We start from the raw sequence: 23,344 nt of genomic DNA, 5'->3' as shown, positions 1-23,344 counted from the left end.
AATGATTCAAGCATGTGAATCTATGAAAGATATCAGTGCTGGAGACCCACAGTTACAAGTAAGTAACTTATTTTCTTCACCACCTACCGAGGAGTGAGACAACAACTTACGGAATTAAACGTGGCTGAAGGCAGCAGAAACTGAGCCCATTTCTCACAAAAGGTGTCTTTGCAAAGGAGCAAACGCATTCTCTTGCTAGACCTACAAAGGGCACGCACTACAAATTGAGAAGCAGAACATGAAATGCATCGCATTCCAGCCTTGTACATCATATTGCATTGAAAACATGCGTCTTGCAGAAATAATTTCACGATTCTTGAAAGAACCACTGATTCAAGCGTATGCAGTTTCGAGCGTTCAGTGATTTATTTATTTTTTTCCTGCGCTTTTAACACGTTCTGCCATTGAGCCTGCTAAGTCTTAGAGAAATAGGTATCACATGCCGCAGTAATCCAGTCGGTATGAGATTGTGGCTCAGACTTTGCTGTTGTTGGACAAAGATGGGCCATCAGTTTAAACACTTCAGCAATAAATAGTAATAACAGAAGTTGGGCTGTGGCCGTGCAAAAGAGGCAAAAGAAGCTGTTCTCTTGAAAGCTGAAAGGTACCCTGGCTGCAGGAAATTTAATATTATTAGTCTAAGCAGTATTTTAAATAAAAATCTAGAAGTGCAGATACTCGTTATCTAGAGTACCTATCTGCTCCTGTGAAGTTCTGATATCCTCCCATTAAATGTACTGCAGAAGTGCAGCAATGTGTAGGTACTCTCCCTATCAAATTAGAGAAGTGCAGGTACTCAGTACCGGACAGTACCTGCCGGTTTAAAGTACTGGGTTTAAACATGGGAGTGATTAGTCCTGTACTAACACAGATGACTTGTTGAGAGCATGAACTGTCAACCTCATTGCTGTATCACACCGATTTCCCTAAATGTAATAGCGTGTGGACTGAAGTGAGACTTGCAATGCCAAAAACTGCAGGAAGAGCTTCAGCTTACACGTCAGCAAGTGACTCCATTTTTAGCCTTAGTCTGTGTCCTAACGCTGATAACTAAATGTGGGCCAGCCACTTAAAGCTTGAAGCGGAGGCCTGGCTCAGCTCAAGGTCCTCTTGGAACCTCGAGCCCAAAACAAGGCTATCTTTATGTGGCTTCCACCTTAAACCTTTGCTTTGCCTGCTACAAAGTTAAAAACAAAACATTAACATTTCAGTTAAAAATGAGAGACATCCATTTATTGGCCCACAAAACCAAGGATTAATCCTATCTTGCAAGGTTAACCAAACTGTGTGAATTTATGCAAATATTTTGTTTCGCTAATCCCCCCCTTTTCTTCATTACTTCTTAATGAACTAAAATGTGACATTGTCAAAGCTGCCGCATGTTAAAGAAATTTACTTTTTTTTAAAGTTGCACTTTTTGATTTTCAAGAGAATTTGTCCTATATTCTGTGATGTTTGTTGCATAGTTTGCATAGCAAACATTTCAAGGGCAAGGGCTCTGCTCATGCAGGGCTCTTATAGCTGAGCAAGACTACCTCTGCTGAAAACGTACCGTGCAGTGTGCTGTCACAGGGAGAAGTCTTCGTTTTACACATAGAAATGTCTATGTGGATAGGGTCGGTACATATTCCATGTCATCGGGGACACCTTGTTAAAGTCTTGAGCCTTCAGTTGGCAGCCAAGTGGATTCTGGCGGTTGTGGCCCACATTTGCCTCTCTTGCAGCCATTTGATTTAAAGTCGAGCCTAGACATGCAAGGAAAAAAGTAAGTTGTATTATGTCCCAGTTGACATGAAGTTGTATTCTCTGGTAACCTTGAAGAAGTTTAGGAAATGGACGTCATTTATTAATGCCTGCCCAGTTTCAGTGGCAGAGTCACAAAGTTTTTTTCTTTCAAGAGCAAGTGTCAGATTTGGAAATTGAGGATTCAAACCAAAATTAGGACTACGATGCAACTACTCTCAGAAGAAGGCTTTGTAAATTGCGCCCTTTAATTTCATAGTAGCCAAAATATTTGTGTCAAGGACTTAAGTGGAGATACCCACACTCCATCCAATGTTGCCATCCTGGCCTTGCATCCTGTGGCAGAGTAATTCATTGCAGGGTCGCCAGGAGTTCCAGCCACAACCCATGGGCTTATCCACATTCGCATAATTATGATACATTTCTTTTGCTTTGAGGATCTTTTGACATTATTTATTAGTTTTGCACTTATTTTAGGGTTGTTCTCATTCATTTTCTGAGCGATGGAAAGATCTAGAGGTGTCACCGGGATTCCCAGGTCTTGTGATGTTTTTACTGTGATGTCATCAGGGAGTCAAGGAACGTGTGATTGTTAAACCCGCTAACCATGGGTTTTAGGGGAATTGATGCCAAAGGTTTTGTAGTGTTCGAGACGAGAGCCAATAAAATAGGATTTTGATAGGTCGTGAATTGTGTCAGAGTTTGTGGTAGTGAATTGTGTCAAGGAGACTGGTGAATGTCCAGACTCAAGGCGATGAATAATATCCTCCCATGGCTGGACTTCACATAATGTTCCCCATCCACCTAAGATGTAGCCTGTGATTGTCAGCTCACTTTTTTGCAAGGAGCTCGTGCCTGCACCTACATGGAAAGTGAAACTTGGAGAGCGTGGCCTTGAGATGTAAACTGACCATTGTTAAAGAACAAGCCGTTGAAGGGCACTTTGCTGCTGGAAGCAGCACACAACCCCTACTTCTGCAGTGCCCCAGTGGCTTTGACTCAATGCCCTAATCCAGCTCACGCTGTGGTGCTACAAAAGGCACTAGGCCCACAAGCCCCCTTCCTGTAGTGAAGAAGTCATAATGATGGATTGTGGGCTGGGTGGTGTCCGGAGAAGGGGATTGATGCTGCTCCCATCTGATGCAACAATCACTTCTCCCTTTGTTTCGCATTTGAATATATCCAGTGGGAACATGTGATGAAAATGTGAAAATGCTTCTTAAGAGATATATATATATATATATATATATATATATATATATATATATATATATATATATATAGATATATCTATATATATATATATATATAGATATATATATATCTTTGTGGATGGTCTTCTAGTGCTGTACAGTAGTCCGTCCATACCCAGCTACATTAGGTCTGTATAAATACCACAGCAAAGATACATGTGGTGCTATGTAACGTCAGTATAATAAATGTAAACCCCCACACTGACTCAACACAAACCCAGATTTGAGGTATTTTATGTAGTAAGGGCCCCTGGAATTATACGATTGTGCGGCCCTTGCATTCGTTGCATGATTATTAACTCGCTGCATTTGCTGCATAATCCACCATCTGCTGCATAATCTGCAGATTTTATCAGTAAAATGTGTTTCTAGCTCAGACGGTTCAAAAGTTACTAAAAACGCAGTGACACGTGTTGCTGCACACTGGAAGGCCCTTTGCAAAGGTTGACTGGTAACTTTTCTGTTGCTTCTTGCTACACAGTGGTGTTAAACTCGTACTAATGAGCTGCAACCAATGTCCAGGCAGTGTTAACAAGTGTAAAGATAACATAATAAGTAATGCTGTCACAAAATGTGCCAGATTGTGCCGCATGATTGGCCTTTTCTTGCCACATGACTTACTCAACTCTGCCATATAAATTGGTCTCCTCCCCTGCCACATATTTACAGTGGTCCTACGTATAGGGCAGACCTAGTTCCAAGGAACGGCAGCAGTAGGGTCACACCGAAGGGGTTGCCTGTAGCGACCATAGAGCACAATGCGATGGGATTAATGGGGGAACGCGTAATTGAGATATTACAATGTACCGTTTACCTTTTACTTGTTTACAGCATGAGGCAAAGGCAGATCAATCCGTTTCCTAGAATGCCGCAGTGTGTTATGGGTAGGGGGCATGAGCCAAGAGAAGAACGCAGCCCTCCGGTCCCAGGTCAGCCATTTTGTAAGTAGACCTCTTCCTTTGGTTGCAGCCTGATGCTCCCCCTTCTCTGGTCTCCCGAGGCACACCAAGTGCCCCCTCCCACACGTTCTTTCATGGAGAATTGTTTGCTGTCATGTTGGTACAGGTGCCTCGAGGTTCTTCACGGCTGCTGCCTTTCATGCCCGAAATGTGAGCCCTTGCGGCGCTGGCCTGCTTTGTCCTCGGTAACAATGGGTATCAGCGGAGCACAGCTGGGACTGCGCGTGGTTAGCGCTGTGAGTACTGATGGAGGGCTCCAGGGACATGAAGGGGTGTGATTGGGTACAGTGAGCACAGACTGCACGTGGGTAGCGCTGTGAGTACTGATGGAGGGCTCCAGGGACATGAAGGGGTGTGATTGGGTACAGTGAGCACAGACTGCACGTGGGTAGCGCTGTGAGTACTGATGGAGGGCTCCAGGGACATGAAGGGGTATGATTGGGTACAGTGAGCACAGACTGCACGTGGGTAGCGCTGTGAGTACTGATGGAGGGCTCCAGGGACATGAAGGGGTGTGATTGGGTACAGTGAGCACAGACTGCACGTGGGTAGCGCTGTGAGTACTGATGGAGGGCTCCAGGGACATGAAGGGGTATGATTGGGTACAGTGAGCACAGACTGCACGTGGGTAGCGCTGTAAGTACTGATGGAGGGCTCCAGGGACATGAAGGGGTGTGATTGGGTACAGTGAGCACAGACTGCACGTGGGCAGCGCTGTGAGTACTGATGGAGGGCTCCAGGGACATGAAGGGGTGTGATTGGGTACAGTGAGCACAGACTGCACGTGGGTAGCGCTGTAAGTACTGATGGAGGGCTCCAGGGACACAAAGGGGTGTGATTGGGTACAGTGAGCCCCAGCAGTGCGGGGACTGTACGCGGTTAGCGCTGTGAGTACTGATGGGGGGCTCGAGGGAAGCCGAGGGGTGTGGGTGGGTACAGTGAGCACAGACTGACCGTGGTTAGCTCCGCGAGTACTAACGGAGGGCTCGAGAGGAGTGAAGGGATGTGATTGGGTACAGTGAGCACAGACTGCACATGGTTAGTGCTGTGAGTACTAATGTTGGGCTCGAAGGAAGCCAATGGGTGTGATTGGGTACTGTGAGCACACACTGCACGTGGTTAGCGCTGTGGGTACTAATGTAGGGCTCTGGGGACATGAAGGGGTGTGATTCGGTACAGTGAGCACAGACTGCACGTGGTTAGCGCTGTGAGTACTATCAGGCTCGGATTGGGATCAGAATTAGGCCCGGGCAGTCCCAAAAAAAGTGCCCCACATTTCCTGACAGATCCCTTTCATGAATTACTGTTTGCTTAGTCTCACTAGAAAATGTTTAAGAGACATGTGACAGGGCGGGGGTCAGGTGAAGTACACAGCTGCTATTGCTCCAGTAACAGAGGGGTGGAGGCCAAAGGCCACAAAATCACCTCACTGCAGTCCTCACCTTCCAGCCCACCGTAATTTCAGGGTGATCGCCTGGCAGGGGAGGGGTTAAGAAAAACACATTACTGCTTCCGGGACTGAGGTGAAAATTACCCAATGGTCACAAAATCACCTGCCTGCCCCCTCTGCTTGAGGGAGGCTCTGCATACAGCCATGCCCTGAATGTAAGGGCCGGGTGGGGGCCAGAGAAAAGAGATTGCTTCTGGGCATGGCAGTCCCTCAGGGGGCCGAGGTGAGAATGGCCTGAGGGAAATGGCAATACCTGGCCCCTAGCCATCTCAGCCTAACCCCTCCCGCACCCATCATATCCTAAAGAATGATGATCGTCTGGCAGGGGAGTAATACAACAAATGGCATGCCGTGGGCCGGTTAACAGACGCCCTAAAAAAACACAGCTCATAGGTAACCCTTAGACATCGGCCCATGGGCCAATGCCCGCCTTACCAATCCGACCCTGAGTACTAATGGAGGGCTCGAGGGGAGTGAAGGGGTGTGATTGGGTACAGTGAGCACAGTCTGCACGTGGTTAGCGCTGTGATTACTAATGGAGGGCTCGAGGGAAGGGGAGTGGAGGGGTGTGATTGGGTACAGTGAGCACAGACTGCACGTGGTTAGCGGTGTGAGTACTAATGGAGGGCTCGAGCGGAGTGAAGGGGTGTGATTGGGTACAGTGAGCACAGTCTGCACGTGGTTAGCGCTGTGATTACTAATGGAGGGCTCGAGGGAAGGGGAGTGGAGGGGTGTGATTGGGTACAGTGAGCACAGACTGCACGTGGTTAGCGGTGTGAGTACTAATGGAGGGCTCGAGGGAAGGGGAGTGGAGGGGTGTGATTGGGTACAGTGAGCACAGACTGCACGTGGTTAGCGGTGTGAGTACTAATGGAGGGCTCGAGCGGAGTGAAGGGGTGTGATTGGGTACCACGAGCCCCGACAGTGCGGGGACTGCACGCGGTTAGCGCTGCTCTAACTCGCAGGAGTCTTCAAACTGCTTAGTGGCATCATCGGCTTTAAACATTGAGAAAACCGCAGAAACACACTAGGCTCCCCCGGCCTGTGGACCAGCAGTGTCCTCTGTGCCCATGTAAGGGAGGAGGGCGACCTCCATAGCCTGGTACATAACATGCAAGGAAAGGGCTATGATGAGCGGACTCAAGCAACCAATCAGAAGTGGAAGGAGGAATACGCGTTTCTAAATGATCATGTCTATAAGAATAAAAAAAGTCTTGATAAGAGAGTGAAGTGCAATTGTCTTTTACAGTGATGCAACATTCATCTGAGGGCAAATCCAAAGCAAACATGAGGTAGCTGCGACTGCTGTGCCCACACAAGCACTTCCTTGTGGTCGTGCAGACTCCCAGAGACACCATGATTGGTGGTTAGGACGCCAGGCCTCGCTGTGTAAGCTGCCTCGCGCCAAGCCGCAGGCAAGAGGCCGACCTGAAACGACCAGAACAAATACCAGTGTTGCCCAATATAGTGCCTTGGTGTTTATTTCGATGAGGAGTACCTCACTGCTTGCAGAGGTGGCCCTGAGAGACACACTCCCATTCCAGCACCATCCTACTCACAAGTAAGAACCACATTTATAATGTGCCACCAGACTCAGCCTGCAGCAGCCAAGGTGGGTGAATGAATGACTTCATATAGCGCTTCTCTGCACATGGCATCGTGTCTGGTGTCTGCAGTAGGTGTCTGTGTGCTGAAGATAGTTTGAAAAAGCTCAGTTTTGAGCTTGTTTCTTCAGGCACTGTGGTTTACTTTATTGTATGTGATTAGTGGGAATGCATCACTTGGCTGTGGTCCTCTGACCGTAACGTGTCAGCGTCTTTTCCATCAGGGTGTGTGAATTTGTATAAATTCCTATTGCATCATTGCACGAACTGCAAATCTGACATGTAGCGCATTATAGCACAAAATGCGCCCATGTGTCCATTTTGGGTGGAAAGCGGCATGTCAAATTAAAAATAGTACCAAACACACAAGTGCTTCGAACAACAGTCACTTGCGTTTTGGTTGTTTGCATTGTGCCTGTGTTCCCACATTATAACTTTTCCACATAATTATGCGACGTAGCATAATGGTGTAGTTTCGGGATTTTAACATAACCAGGATATCACACAATTATGCAGATTATGCCATCGTAGTTTACATTTGTGTGGGCCTTTGCTTCAGCTACAGTGGGTTCTGTGAAATGTTGTTGGCAATGGACCACAGGAAGCACCCAGCGATGCCGTAACATGCTGAGATGTGTGGCGAGCTTTACATGAATGGTTGCTGTGGGAAGAGGTGAGAAGCCAGTGTAGGGATGAGTCCCGAGAGATTGAGTCCCACCTCTAGTTCAGGATGCTGCAGGCATCACAGGTACTGCTGACCATAGCTGTGGTACTCTTAATCTTCTATCACACAAACATACTAGCACAAGTAACAATCCACGGAGACATATAAAGGCATGAAAGCTATTGGTATGTATCAGTGATTGTGTCTATGCACTGATATGGACATTCGTCAAGATACAGTTTGATTATAATGTGTAGTGCTCATTTTCAGTGGTGCACTTTCACTGGCTGATATGTAGCGTCTTCTGGATCTCATAGATACCCCCAAATTACCCTTAATTCTTTTCATTGACTAAATAATCTTACGTAAAGCACCTGGAATGTGCTCAGTACCGCACTCTGGTTTCTGCATCTCCGGACATTTCTGCCCTTGAAGAAGTTGCTGGGGCAAGATACTCCATGTGTGGGAATGTCTATTGCAGAGAGTTGTGAGTGACCTCTAGTGAGAGGTGTAATTACTGTCATGGTTAGCGTAGCCTTGATAAAGTGAACTCGAAAAAACTGACTTGTTAAGCGAGCACCAATAGGAAGACTGTAGTTTCTTCTGTATAAATGATTAGCAGTATTATAAATAAGAAGCTTTCCATTCAGCTGCCTTTCTCTCTCAGTTCAGTACTTGGTCACACTAGTGTAAGTTGTCATGCTATGATTTGCAAGACTTTGCTAAATAGCTGAATGTGGCTTGGCGCATAGCTGTGTTGCTCTAGGTAGGTATTTGGGATTTCAATCTTGGAAAGAAATGGTCGTCCTGTCTCTAGGATTAGACCCTGATTCTCTGTACTGAAGAAGTTGTAAGTGGAGACCATTTTCTGACATTCAGAGACTATGTATATGTATATATATATAGTGTGTGTTTGTAAGTGAATGTTCTGTTAACACATTTATAGGTGCTTTGTTGCTGGCCCTCCTGTCTGGTGGTCCTGAGGGTGTACCCGTGAAGGCTCTGGGTTGGCAGTCATGGGTTTTGCCTTATTTAGGTCATGCTGGTTTATAGGCAAACAACTAGTGCTTAATTTGAGTCAGTAATTGTCAGCACAGCTCTAACGAAAATCCATAGTTGATTCAGGCGAAACCAATTCAGAGGGAGGCTGAACACCTATTAAGTTCATAGAGTCATTACTGAAATGTAAGCTGCAAAAACATACAGAAACTAGTCTTCAAAAACTACGGTTTCTGCTTTATTGTTGTTTCAAATTAATCTTAAGTAGAGATTCTTTTGAACCTATTACCACAACATACAATCTGAGCATTGCTGTCAGGCAGTGGGATATTGTAGACTTACTCTTGTAGTCATTGTGAACCATACAGACTATTCATATTTTTGATGCCCAAAACATAGCTTCTTTTTTTATTTTATTTTTTACATGTTTTTCAGTATTCACACACTAGGTGGCGGAATAATGCAGATTGTAAATCTAGACTAGCATCAAGTTCAAAACTGTTGTCATAGGTAAGTAGCTTTATCCATTTATGGGAGGTCTTTCAAGGCACCTGTGATGATGAACGGAGTGCACAAACAGCAAACTATCATTTTACCTTGGTTACAAAAAAGATCCATAGCTCACAGTTGGCAGGGTTGCATGCATTCTGGTGTTGCCTAATACCAACCTGTTGGTTTAGAGGATAATGATAAATGAACACCCGTTGAAATTTGTTGACCCATGAAAGAATTAAACATCCCAACTCATGCAGCTTCTTTTTAGGTGTGGTAGACATTTTGATTTTACTAAATTATAAGTATTATACACTTAGAAGAACTTCCAGCCATCCGTTTTCTGCCTTTAGCTTGCTGTTGTCATTCGTATTTTTGTTCTGTCCCTACAGCTTGGAGAAGTGGGTAAGTGCACTTCAACCGTTGGCTTACTTCACTGTGAGTGACCGCATTCAGTTCTTTTACAAGGAGCACTTCCGCACACAAAGTAGTTCCTATCAGTGGCAGGGACTGCTATTGCATTTTCTTCTTCTTGAAAACCAAAGAGGTTTTTTTTTGCCTTTAGCCACTTTTTTACATATGTTAGTACGGTCCCAGCAGCTTCCCAGCTATTCATTTTTACAAATATTATGGCAAAACTAATAGTGACAAAGCTTTATGCTGGCAGACAGCTACAGCCCTATTAGCTTTGCCCATGACGATTCTGGGTTGCATTAGTTTCCTGAAATTGTAAACAAAAGTCAATCATAGGGGCTTGCCGAAGTCCGCCGCAGAGTCAGAGGCATAGCTTGGTCAGTATGATGGGCGTGGGGGCTGTGGGGGGTTTGAGCTTCACACTTCCTGACAATCTCGCTGGCACTTGATGTGAAAATACATTATAGTACAAGCAGGGCGCAGAGGAGGGGCTTAAGAAGCAGTGGAAAGTGAGGAGAATGCGGATTGGTAGGTGTACTAAATGAGAGAAAGCACATTATTATGTGAAATGACACTTTCCAGAGAGAGGAAGTGTGTGTGGGTTTTTGTCTGTATGTGTAAACATTCCTAGTGAAACCTGACAGACACCTCTTGGTACCTGACTGAATGAAGCACTGGTACCCAACTATTTATGAAAAAATACATTTATTGGGGGTGGGGGGGGGGAGGGTTTAACACACAACACTCCCCCCAACATCTACGCCTCTGCGCGGAGTGTACTGAAATGTGACTAACGTTCCCCTTTAATTTTCGCCCTGTTTCCCTGGGAATGTGATTCTCCCAGTTTTGTTCCTCTGAGAGGCTTTTTTGCCTGGTGCGGGGAGAGGCCGGCCATGCCCACCAGACAGAGACGCATTGACGAGGGCGACACAAAGGCAACAGCGGTCACTATAGACTTTTGACCGCGAGAGAAACATTTTCAAGCGAAGCTTTTGTGCGGAAGAATGGGCCTGGCCGCGCCGAACCGATCAGCATTTTAATCATTTTAATTCACAGTCTCCGAGGCACGGAGCTCTGCGGAAGTCAGGGCAGCCCGCGAAGGCTGCGTATGTGGAGGCGATGGCTGAATATCTGTCTCGCTGTGCTTGTTTGGGGCCTGCCCGGGGATACGGTGTCGCTTTAAACGCCCTCACCATCTGCCAACAAACTTTCTGCCTCTTTCGCTAAAAAACGAAGTGTTTAGCATTTCATGGCTATTTGCTGTTAATACTGGCGGGCTTTGTTTGTTTGTTCGTGGTCCGGGTTGGCATTTGTGAGCCTTAATGACATTTCTGAGGGAATCCGCGGAGCCGTTTGTTTTCCTATGTAACGCTTTAATGTTCGTGGATCCATTGCTGCTTAGGGGAATATGTGAGTTTATGATATGCATATATTCCGTGCCTCCAGGCGCCTTTTTATGTTGGCATGTTGCCGTTCATCCTTTACTAATACAAAAGAAGCATTGGCAATGCCAAATGGCTTGGCTTTAATGTGCTAATGTATGCAATTGAATTTGTGCATACCTGTTTACATACGTTCCAACACACTCCAGCCAATTATTTTTGTTGTTGATTTTAAGCTGCTGCTCATGCGAACCATTAAATGTCTGTGTGTACGACTGACTCATACTCGTTTCCCGAGTGATACATTAAGTAAAGCTTGCCGCAGTGAAAACCAAAAAGGAACGTATGAGATAAATAAGTGATTGGTATACTTTTCAGGTACAAAATATTCCTTCATGCAGTTCAGTGTGAGCGCTCCCAAAGAAGTGGAAAGGTGCATCAGAAAGCCAACATCATGAAGTGAGAGAGACATACTCCCGTGTGCCAAGCCCGAGCCCATTCTAGGTATATTTTAGAGAATTAGTAACAATACGTTTTTTTTCTCAAGTTGCACTAATAAGCCAGACGTGAAAATTTTCGAACTCTGAGAGACTTACCTACCTGCTTTCCTTTCAGTTTGTTGCTGTTTTGTAGTTAATTTGCTAGATTCAGCAGCCTTCCACGTTTGTTCAATAACCCTGAACACTTGAAACATATTGGGTGTTGTTACATTTTTTGGGTGCTTGATTGCACTGTAAGGAGCGGATATTACTGTCTCACAGCTTGGTGGCACTCATTTTATTGGCCCATGAAAGATAAAATTAGAGGTGGGCTAACCACAGAAGGCTTGAGCCTGTCTCAAACCAGATGTCTGGCTCGGCCTGAGATCATCTGAAAGCTAGGAGCCAAAAGGGAGCCAAGCCTTCCTAGCTTTTGCTTACTCTGCATCCCTCTACACACTATCAAATCTTTCTCAACGCCCCAAGGGTTCAGTAATGAGGGGCTGGCCGGGGCTGCTGACTATTTCCATTTATACTATACAAAATCAAAAGCCCCATCCTCTGATGCACTTAGGAGCTTGTAGAATAAAGTGATGAGATGCATAGGGAGGGGAGACAGAAGGACTTTGTGCAAGAGGGTATGGCAACCGAGTTTATAAGCGGGAGACATGGAAAGTGGAGAGACCGGGGGAAGGCAGAGGATAAAGGAGCGGTAGTAGGCCATAAGGAGCGAGAGTAAAAAGTGTGATATTTCAGAAAAAGTTATAAAGGTAGAGATGGAGGAAGGAGAATGCAGCGGAGACAAGTAGAGGAAGTAGAGCCCAAACAAAACCAACGCAGCTCTGCCACGTACCACACATCAGGTGTTAGACTAACACATTTTAGTGTGGTGGTCCGCATCACCACACTCAAATGCACTAGTCATGCACTTTTAGTGCCTTCACAACACCTGCGTGCAGCGAGGGATAAGATGGGCGTGACTATGACTGTCAGAATTGAATTTACAGCAGCGTAACAAGTGCTGTGCAGACAGTGCTGTAGGCGGGTCACCAGGGGGGGTCTAAGGAGATACTCTTTGCTTGCGTCATGGCTTCAGCGTAAGCATTACATGCTTTCCGTTATTGCAGTCCTGATGTTGTGCATCAGGGATACTCAAAGTACGGCCTCCTGACGTTTAATTGCAGCTCTGGGCTGCTGTTCATTTGACAAAGCAGAAAAATTCAGAAAGCTGTGAAATGGGCATACTTTATTTACACATTAACTAAGTGGCCTATACAATTAATCTTTAGGAACACCTTTGGTGTTAAAGCTATCTTGCACTAGACATGTAAGACCACGATAAACTGTCAGCAAACCTCAAAAAAGTGTTTAAATGCATGAGTGTTTTACCTTACTTTGTGCCCCCCCCCTTGTGCCCACCTCCCATCACCCCCCTACTCTTGGCCTACTGACATCAGTGTGGCCCTCGGGCATGCCACAGACAGTGCTGTGTGGCCCCTGGGGAAATGTTTGTGAGTACCCATGTCGTGCATGTTTGAGCGTGGGGAGCGGTGTACTGCACATCTGCCATTAGGAACTGAAGGATTGTGCCTGCACAACTTGTTTGTTGCTGTGTGTATCTTGTTTCAACTAAAGGTGCCATGGGTGAATCTGCTAGCAGCACCCTCACTGAGTCCATCTGCGGCATCAACGAAATGTAGAATACTGTAGTTTCTGTACACATTTTCTTCTATTGAGTTTCTGTATTATTAACTAATCACATTTTTGTAATAATCAACCACCAGCCGATACTTTTTTTTTTGTTGATGGGTCACGTTTAATGATTTTCTTATACAGTAACTTCCTTGCATTTTGCATGTTTGCATACGATTTTTGAACAATTAGACACAACCTGCAATATTTAAAAGTAAAAGAGAAAGCACTTTATATACTTCTTGCCATTCACTGAGTTGTCTAAGAGTACCAAAGTGTTTTAGTGGAGTAATAAAGCAACTAAAAAATACTATTAACCAGCGCTTAATTTGTGTCAAATGTAAGTACAGGGCCCCAACAGGAGCCTAGCTGTCTAGTCTTGATTCCCCTATGTACTCTTTCTTCGACCACTCTGCACTTTCTGACTCTATCTCAATCATGCAGGTAATTTTTCACTAGTGTTTTCTCCCATTCTCACTGTTTTCCTAGCTTTCGCTTCCTCCTTTCTCCTTTTTCTGCCTTTTCCCTTTTGATCTGAGACAAAGGGATATAATGAAAAATGAGGGATACCATTGACCACCACGTGCCAGCACCCGCACAAGTTCATCATTGCCAACACCAGACAGTGGAGTACATACTGGTGCAGTATTACTGCAGTATTCTGAGTTTTGCACCTACTGAAAAGAGTCCAGTGCAGTAATACCATATGGTTTACCCTGTTCTGAGGTGTGAAAAATGAATGTTGAAATTTCCCTGTACTTTAGTACCACCAAGTTTTCCATAAAAATCATACCGCAATAATTCCATGGGTGAGGAAGGAACCTCACATCTTGGAATCACGACTGTGACACAAACAGGCATTTATGGGCAAGTCAGGATTCTGGCGGGACTTGTAATGAGCCCTGTAGTATTGTTTTGCCAACAAATTGCTAGTTTTGTGGATCTAATTCTCATGCCCTTACAAAAGGGACAGCAGCTTCATAATGGACCTACATTATGTATGTCACTTGCATCCAGTCCTGACTTTTTAGCCAGTTGTATATGCTTGCTAAGGCTTGAAACGCTATACTTAAAATATAGAAATTAAAAAATAACTTTGTCTCAGAATACATAGTGCTATTTAAAAAAAAAAAAAAAAAAATAGAAATAAATACATTTAAAAAAAAGCCTGGACTGACCTATAATGTCAATTATGACATATGGCAGCTTGGCAGATAGTTTTATGTTTAGCACCTTAGAGTGAGTGTGTGTGATTACTTTTTTTTCTGCTTGTGTCCTGTCCGACTGGGTGATGGGCTGTGTTGAGCCTCTGATTGCCCTTGTAAAACAAACCTTTCTGTTAAAAGTTTAATTAAATGGGGTCGGGCATATCATGCAAAATATATATACAGCATATGAGGACAGTGGTGGCAGCTTTCCTGTTCTTTGCCCGGCCCCTTGCCAGGACAGTCCCTCCTCCCGAAGGGTACATTTGTCATTAAGCCAGGTGCCTGAAAGGTACCTATGACAGGTCATGATCTGTTTTTTGGTTGTTGGTGGTCCTCTTCATCCCAAATAATAATAATAAAGCAGTTTTATTACACACTTTAGTAGTTTGCACCTAATCTTTTTTACAAACTGACAGAAGATGTGCTTTTAAGAGACAAACTATATGTGAATCTGATGTTAATGGGTCCATTACATTCATGCAATATTTCCTCTATAGAGTCTTTATTGTAAAGGTTTAGTTTCTTTGAGATGATTCATTTTGTTTTCTATCTTTTGGAAACAATTTAAGAAAGCTTGATTGTAATTTTCTGTAAAGATCCAATCAATATTATTTTGATCCGTTGTCACCGGGCCCCTAAAAGGAGTGGGGCCCATAGGCCGGTGCCCACTTTGCCTATTTGGTAATCCGGCACTGATAGTGGGCGCAGAAAGGGAATGGGATGTCGTGCCCTTTATTTCAACGCGCTCTGTTTCTCAACCCTGGGAGCGCGGTATAAGGCATCTTGGAGGAGAGGTCTGCAGGAAAAGGAGCCTTATTATATCTATTCAAACTTCTGCGGATTGCATCATTGGGCCGTTTATTCCGCCCCGATCTCCCCTTTTCTTTTTTTGCACCCCTTTATCCGTTCCGAGGGCCCCCCTCAGAGATGAATGCAGCTCTCATTCTGCACCCCATTCTCCCACCCCCCTGACTTTGAAGTTCGCCCTCATCCCGGGCTTCAGTTCAAAGGTCGCCATGTTTATTTATGCAAAGCTGTGCAGTCCATGGAACAGGGTCTTTCAGGCTCTCGGCCTTCAAAGCCTCTGAACCTGGCCCTTCAAGTGAAAGCCGGGGCAGGCCCTGCTTTGTGCGGAATGAAAGAATCTCGAGCCACAGATAACAGAGGAACATCCGGGCCCGCGCTACCTCAGACCATGGGTGTGGCGCCCATGACTGTGCGCGAGGCGAGCATTACCGCCTGTCAGCCCCTCCTTCCTGACGTCAACCCACGCAAATAAACACCGCACGCGGCACGCTTCTAGACGCGGTGCACGCCAGGCCTTTCAGCTTCCCGCCGCCTTAGAACAGCACACCTGCCTCCCCTCACTTCCATCAGTAGATGTATGGAGCACAATTGCCATGTCCAACGACACAGCGCACTAGAAGTACTTACCTGGATCAAAGTAATTTTATTTTCACCCTAACACCCGGAACCCGTACTAAATTAGGCTGAGAACAGACATTTCCACATGGAGAACACACAGCCAACAATAAACAGCTGATTGATGAAGACTACAGAACCAATCAACAAATATCTACGTTGCCATAGATGGTGGTATAGTGTGCTAACGTAACATAAAATTAGTTAATAACCTGAGCACGTCTTTTTTTTCAATACCTGTGATGAAATGAATCTGAATTTTCCTGCACCTGTGCGGAAAGTGGCTTGCCAGTTGTGCCTGTGTAGTGGTTGCTGTAAGTCATGTCGGCATCAAGACTACAGTCTGGGATCCAAACATATCTGGCACTAGGCCCCCTGCCCAGACTCTGCTCAGCTCTTCAGGGCTGAAGTTGACAGAACAGAAGATTGCCCTCATGCACTCAGACCCAGCGGCCATCTTGTACTATGCATTTTGACTGTTTGGCTTCATCAAACTTATGAATGTCTTATAGGGAAGTAGGGACTGAAGAGTCTGTGCTGCACTTATCTCCTGAGCCCCCTTAATGCTAAGCCTTTGCAGATATTAGAAAGTCTTGTGTTGGGTGAGCATCTTGCCATGAACAGATGAAATCAAACCAACAACTTCTCTGTGTGCATTCAGGTTTGTAAGGGATTGGTTACTGCATTCCGGAACGGAAGAAGCCAAAAGGTCCAAGGGTTCCATGCTGTAACCAGTGAATCCTGTAGAAGCAAGGGTTGTCATCCCGAAGGTGTGAAGTGTAAGCTGTCCAAATTAGCAGATGGGGCTAGTTGAGTAGGTAGCCAAAAATCACTACCTCCAGATATCCTTCTGGGGAGTCAATTTCAAAAGGAGGCCAATACACTGCATTATAGTTGCTATGCCTGCCTGCGGGTGCGCTGGTTTCAGCTTGTTTGATCTTTGATAATGTTAACAAAAATTGAAGTTAGTACTATAAAAGAGACGCTGGACATACTGAATAAAAATGAGGCTCGCGTCCACCCGGCCTTAAGAAAGCAAATCATGTCATGAAACTGATATTGGCAGAGGCACTGTTATTACGTGAAGAATGAATAAATAAGCAAAATAATTGGCATTGAAGAAATAAAAGAGCGTTATGAACATAACACAGAGCATTAATTCTTAATTTATGTTGGTGTGTATAACTATCTTGGAATGCGTCCATTGCGTTCTAGTTTCTCACCCTTCCAGGTGTGTATCATGCCGTGAAGGGTATAGACTAGGCCCTCCATATCACCAGAGTTTCTGAAAATGATTCGTCGGAAGAATGTTTTTAAGGGTATCACATAGCGACAGGTAGGACAAAGTCTCACAGGACAAGACAGAGCAATGTTTCACACCAGGATATGACAGAATAATGTCGCACACACAGATAGGGCAGTAAACTGTCTCATGTAATGATAGGCTGGTACAGAATCTTTCACAGGTGTATGACAGCATTGTCTCAGGTAAGGATCAGTCAGTAATAGGTCTTCCACCGCGTTAAAATTGGACAGTGTCTCAAACGGAGATAGGAACAATGTCTTGCATAGTAAGGTCATTAGCACGTCTCGCATAGAGCTACAACAGAACATGGTCACTACATTGTCTCACACAGGGATGATGGAAGCCTACAGTTAGAAAGTAAAAACTATGCAGATTGCATGGTGATGACTGCCTACATCACATGATGCAGGTTGTTCCGTTTACAGGGTCAGCATGTAAAAGCCATCATGCATCAAGGCTGGAATCTCAGCAAAGAAGATCAGCAAATGGAAGCAAGGCTAGAAAACATGAGATAAGGCATAGTCTGAAACAATCAATGATCATTGGACAAGTCTGCCAGTTCGGTACAAGAGATATTAAGAGCAAATGTGGAATAAAAGCAAAAAGATAAGAATGGACCAGTACTTCTCAAGTCATAAAGTAGTTGAGAAGCACTTTTCAAGGACAGTGCCCTGTTTTTCTACTGTCTTTCCTGAGATCACCACCAGGCACATCTAGAAGAGTTTACAGATGCCCAATCCAAGATCTCCCCTATAGTATTTGTGGGAGCGGCGTTGTGCTAGGGACCTGAACACAACCAACATTATGTTCACATGGTAGAAGTGGTACCAGCAAGCATAAAGGGTTTGTAGCAGAGATGCAGTAGGACATTCACAACACTTAACAGTCATAGTCCTTCCCCAGAAATTCGCCTCTTATAAGAAATAACCACATTAAGGATTGCTGGACAGGAGTGTAGTGATTAATAGTGTAGCATGCGCAACGACACCACATCCCAAAAATCTGAGGGGTCCATTGCACCACAATTAGGAATTTTTGTATTTTTACGTCGAAATCAGGGGATTTGGGGTCTATTCACCTTTCTCGCATTAGTGTTAAAGCAGCTTGCTAGCCCCTGGTGCTGCAGGCACGTGCCCTTGGCCAAAGCGAGAAATGTTTGTCCGCAGCGGCCCTTCACACCCCACCCACCGCACTCTCATTTTGTGGGCGGCGACCCGCGCCTTGTCATTCACTGCACAGGTTTGGGATTTGGCTGGATAACAAGCAAAGTTGCATCTTCAAAAGGATCAAAGGGGCCGGTCGGTGCGGCTCGCATCAAAGGCCTGGCGGCGTGCCAAGGGATGCGGAGAATGCCAGCCAGTTGCTGTGTTTATGCGTGTGTGCACAGGGAGGGTGGGGCATGTACATGGCCTGACATACTGTAACATGAGGCATGAGCAGGGATGGGCACGCAGCCCTTTGTACACCATACAAGAAGGATTAGAGCGCCATTGACAGGCCTGCGTGCGTCTTTCCCCAAGTGAAGCCATTCCGTCCATTTTACAGATAACCGAGGAATTAAAAATGGACAACAATCCTTTTTTTCAACTCTTTTTGCTTTCCCAGAAATGTCGTTGTTTGCACAGCGCTTTCAAAGCTGCCTGACAGCAGATATGTCAGGATTTTGTTCTCAGGGGCCTTTGATACGGTTTTGAAAAGTTCTGAAGACCAAAATGGCATTATTGTTCATGCCTCTTTTAAATAGAGATGGGTAATCTGGCTTTTATACGAGGCAGCACAGTTTGAAGGAAAGTCGTATATTTTGCTAAGGTTGCATCACCTTTTATTGCCCCCGCAAAGATTAAATGAAGATATTGAAGTTTATTACTTTTTAGAAGCACAAAGGCTCTTTGTGCAGAAATCATACTGAACATGTTATATGTGCCATCGAAGCCACTGTAGAAGGGTAAATATTAGCTGTGTTAAGGTCACGTACACATTGTCTGAGATCTCTAAGATATGAACACTCGACCGGTGAATGCTGATGATTCAGACTGTCTGCAGTTGTGAGAACTGCTGTGTGTGTGTATGTATATATATATATATATATATAATTTATTTATACTTTTTGGGTTTAAAAGAGGCCTGTGGATTGATGTTTGATGGACTTTCTAGTGTCTCATGTGGCTTTGCAAGAATAAGTTGTTAGCAGGAGGTCTTGGTGTGTGCAATATTGACGTTGACACCCTCATACCGAGCTGGCGGACACTTGGGTACTGGAATAGTGCACAGGAAAAAAGACAGCACAGGGTGCGGGTTCTCTGGTGTGGTATTACCTCCTCATTGCATTATTTTTTCTAGTTCTGAGATGCAATACTCAATGTCCAATCCTATGTAGTTCCCCAGCACAATAAATTTGTGTGTGTGTTGAGGGGGGGCGTTAGTGCACTATATGTACATGTGACCTTTAATGCTACTCCTGATGACGATTCAGATCTGTGTCTTTTAGCTTCCGGCACGCAACCTTCCCCTGTTCCTTTCCATGCTCTTTTTGTTAATGCAGTAGGCCCACAAATTTCCCCCTGGCTGTGTATTCATGTGGTCTCCCAGAATCCCATTTGCGCATAGAACTCTTATGTATACAGCTCCCAACATGCACACATTGTTGCTTGCATTGTGGTCAAAGCTTGAATGAACTTTTCTTGTACTATTTTTCTACGTTCTTTGCAGATGATTCCAGTGCCGGAAAGGACAGCCAACCCCCAGAAGGCTCTATTGCTGAATTTGAGGATTTGTCTGGCAAGCAATGGGGTAAGCATGCCCGTGGTATTTCATGTTTGAATTTTTACTGCTGTTTTGCCCTTAGTTACTAAATTCTATCAAACTAGTCACAGGGGAGAGCAGAGAGAAGCAGCCATAGTCACTGGTCAAGAGTCTTTAAATATTAAACAATAATGAATTACTGCCACGCAGCACAAAGATTTATGGAGGGCACATGAACAATATAATGTCACTGGTTCTATCTCTGGTGCCTTACTATTTCTGCCATGCAGTGTCTGCAATCCTTCCTTGTCTGACTAGACTGTTGAGCTTTGCCAATTTTTGGGATCTTAAACCAATATATTTTTTAACATGTAAAATCTAAATTAAACGCTCCCACTTTATTTTTTCAGGGGGTGTTGACAAAGGCTGGACAGTAGAACTGAAATAAGAAAGCCTTGTAGTCAAACTAGCTTGGTGGAACTGTTGGGATGTGGATCAAAACTGTCCTAAAGGTAGTGCAGGCTTTTAAGGGCTCTCTGCATGTCTGTATAACCTGTCAGTCAATCTTGTAATATTTGAACAGGAAAGCCTTGGTACGCTAGCTTCTAAAGTGTCACATTTTCCTATCCTCGCCAGTGGAGTAAGGGTTTAAAGTGGCAGTAGATCATTCATTTTCAGATCCTCAGTTCCCCGTATTGTCTCTGTTCTTAAGTCTCTGTAGTCTCAATGGGCTTCCATTTCATGACCATATCATACTGAAGACACCGATCTTCATATATTTCCATGGATGTGGCTACCTGTACCTGGACTGTAAGACCTGAAGACACAAGCTAACAACAACAACAAAAAACACCAGGCACAAACTGGATACAAAATAGCCACATATGGAAGCCATGCCATATTGGCGCATAGATAATGCAGTGGGAGCTCCCCACGCCCTCTTTAAATACATTTACAAGGCTCCTGATCTGTTACGCGTTCCTTTACTGTCTACTTCTGCTCAGCTCCTTCTCACATGAGGAATCGCTGCTAAAAGTCTGGCATGTGCACCCGTTTCATCATCAGCACTCCTACTCTTCCCTTTTTACACTGATCAGCCAGAATCTTGGATGTACGTGTAATCTTACATCGGTAAATGTTGTTTCATTTAATTTAATTTATTTTGGGTGTTTATAAAGCACTTCTGACCCCTTTGTGGTAGCCTGCAAGCCCTGTAGTAGGATACATAGAGGAGCAAGCAGGGATCAAGTTCTGTGTAAAAACAGACATCAGTCAGAATGGTGGTATAAACCATTGGAATCTGTGGGCCATGGAAGTTGATGTAAAGATTGTAAAGACTTGGCAAATAGTCAGCATAACCAAGCAATAAACTTCCAGAGGGCGTGTGGGTCAGTTTTAGTTGTCTAAACGACTTAAACCCATAAAAGTGAATCCTTTAGATCGAAGGCAGGAATTGTTTTTAGCACAGCCTTACACCAGGGATGGCTCCTCCATGGGGGCGGAGGAGCGTCGCCCCACTGCCAGCAGCGGCAGCTGCAAACCTTTTCCCAAAACACGATCATAACTGTGTTTAGGATTGTCTTCTGGGAAAAGGTGCGGGGCCACGGGCTGACGTGCACTGAGGGGGAGTGCACAGTACTCCCTCTCAGAGACCGCATGTGTGTTTGGCAGGCTGTCTTGGGCCGGCCAAACACACATGCGCACAGGGCTCTCTTGGTCCTCCCAGCCAATCCTGATGCTGATGGAGTGGCGCACAGCACAGGAGGTAACTGTTTTGGGTTTTTTGTTTTTTTTAAAAATATTATTTTTTATTTAATTTAATTAACTCCCGTACCCCCCAACCCCTGGTGTGCATGCCGCCCCACCCCTTCTGTGAAGTGCGAGCCGCGACTGCCTTACACACCTGTGTCCTAAGGTGGAATTGCACTAGGCTCCCACAGGAAGAGGTTATTTCCTCTTTGAGTCTGGCAGTGAGAGGGTTGGGTCCACAGAGAGATGTCCTTGCACACATGGGTACATGTGGAGAGGTTTTTCATACTTTGGTTCCCCTTCTGAATGACTTTGGTTCCCCTTCTGAGTGGTTCTTTCAGACTTAGGTGCCACAGTGAGATGCATAGGTCTGACCTCTTATTCCACACTTGGGTACCAAATTGAGAAGCATCGTGTCTCATTCTCAAAATATGTCAAAGTTTGCAGCGAAAGCTGGAAAATAATCTTTGCTTTTCTTTCCTTAATTGATGGTACAGTTAGCGTTGTAACCCTTACAATTGTCACGAAGGCAACTTTCAGGCTTTCCAGATATCAGTAAACATCAACATTTGACCTGCCTCTTTGTGATTCGTCACAGAGCAGCACTAACAAAGTAATCAAAATTAGTGGTATAAGTGGTTTCACTGGTGCGAATCTCACTCTTCATGCAGTGGGTGGACAAAGAAGGCAAGGGCATGGACTCAGTACATACAACTAATAGCTGCTGTGCCATTGACTGTCGAAGATGATAGCATTTTAACTGAAAACAGACATCTTAAGATATTAAGAAAAGACTTTAAGCCTTGAGAGCCCTTTGGTGTCTTCCTGCCTGCAAGACATGTTAGAGCCAAGGCGATCCTTTGAGTTTTTGAGCGCTGGGGAGGGAAAAGGGGGGCACAAGAAGGTCAGGCCCTGTAGGAGGATGCCTCCGTTAGAAGACCGACTGCCAAAATATTCATAGCAGTGTGGACACATATCTGGCCTTCAAACATGACTCCTATCTTTGACCTTTCAAGCTGCAGAACAGTAGTGCTCAAAACATTGTGGCTTTATATTCTCTCACTCGTTCAATAGCTAAACGTCGAAAACAAATGTGAGAAAAATATTATTTTACTGTTTACCGAAGCAGTCTGGTGCAAAGCTTTGCGTTGGAGACCTGCTGATGGAATGCAGATGGTGGCATTACCAGGAGCTGGGCCATGCAGCACAGTTCTGAAGGCGCCCAGCTGGAACAGCTTCTGTTCGGGTCATGCCGGGAGCGGGGTCTTTTTTTAGTTTTTTGTGATTGATGAATTCAGGGTGCTGGAGTTGGGCCACTGTAGCTGGTGCTGGAGGTGCTAATGGGTAATGCAGTTCCACGCTCCCAAGGGAATGAGCGGCGCGCTTTGAAAACAGACATACTGCCCTGGACCTGATCCGGGGCTCACTCGTTCATCGGCATATCAAGCCCCCGTGGAATGGGCAGCTCCTCGCACTTGCCACCTCAGCTGCTGCTCTTCTTACAGCCGTTCCTCGACGCGCATCGCAGCGTGGCCCACAAAGCACTAGATATGGTATGAAGCAAGCAGGGTCCCAAGTGCCAGCATTTGGAAGAGCTTAGTGAGGTAATGGGATGTTCCTTCTGTGATGTTGGAGCACATTGAGTTCAGTAGAAGGCGCCTTCTCTTCTGGCCCCCATGGCTCGCGGGACTGCACAGGTTTGGGTCATGCTTACACAGAGCCTATTTCCATGAAATTTGCTGCACCTGTAAGCAGCAGGAGAGGGGGACAGTAGGTGATCTACATA

At 45.1% G+C, this 23,344-nt stretch overlaps 1 protein-coding gene across 1 annotated transcript in view; it reads left to right on the top strand.

Annotated features, from left to right (window-relative positions):
• FGFRL1 (fibroblast growth factor receptor like 1) overlaps positions 1-23,344 on the top strand; it is a 271,998-nt gene that overhangs the window by 226,056 nt on the left and 22,598 nt on the right. The window contains exon 4 of the mRNA XM_069204210.1: positions 19,777-19,857. Coding sequence (XP_069060311.1) covers positions 19,777-19,857 — 81 coding nt within the window. The remainder of the gene's footprint in view (positions 1-19,776; positions 19,858-23,344) is intronic.

This window comes from Pleurodeles waltl, chromosome 1_2 (genome assembly GCF_031143425.1).
Source record: "Pleurodeles waltl isolate 20211129_DDA chromosome 1_2, aPleWal1.hap1.20221129, whole genome shotgun sequence".
Classification (NCBI taxonomy): domain Eukaryota; kingdom Metazoa; phylum Chordata; class Amphibia; order Caudata; family Salamandridae; genus Pleurodeles; species Pleurodeles waltl.
The sequence above is the reverse complement of the archived record's forward strand: the minus strand, read 5'-3'. Positions and strand labels throughout refer to the sequence as shown.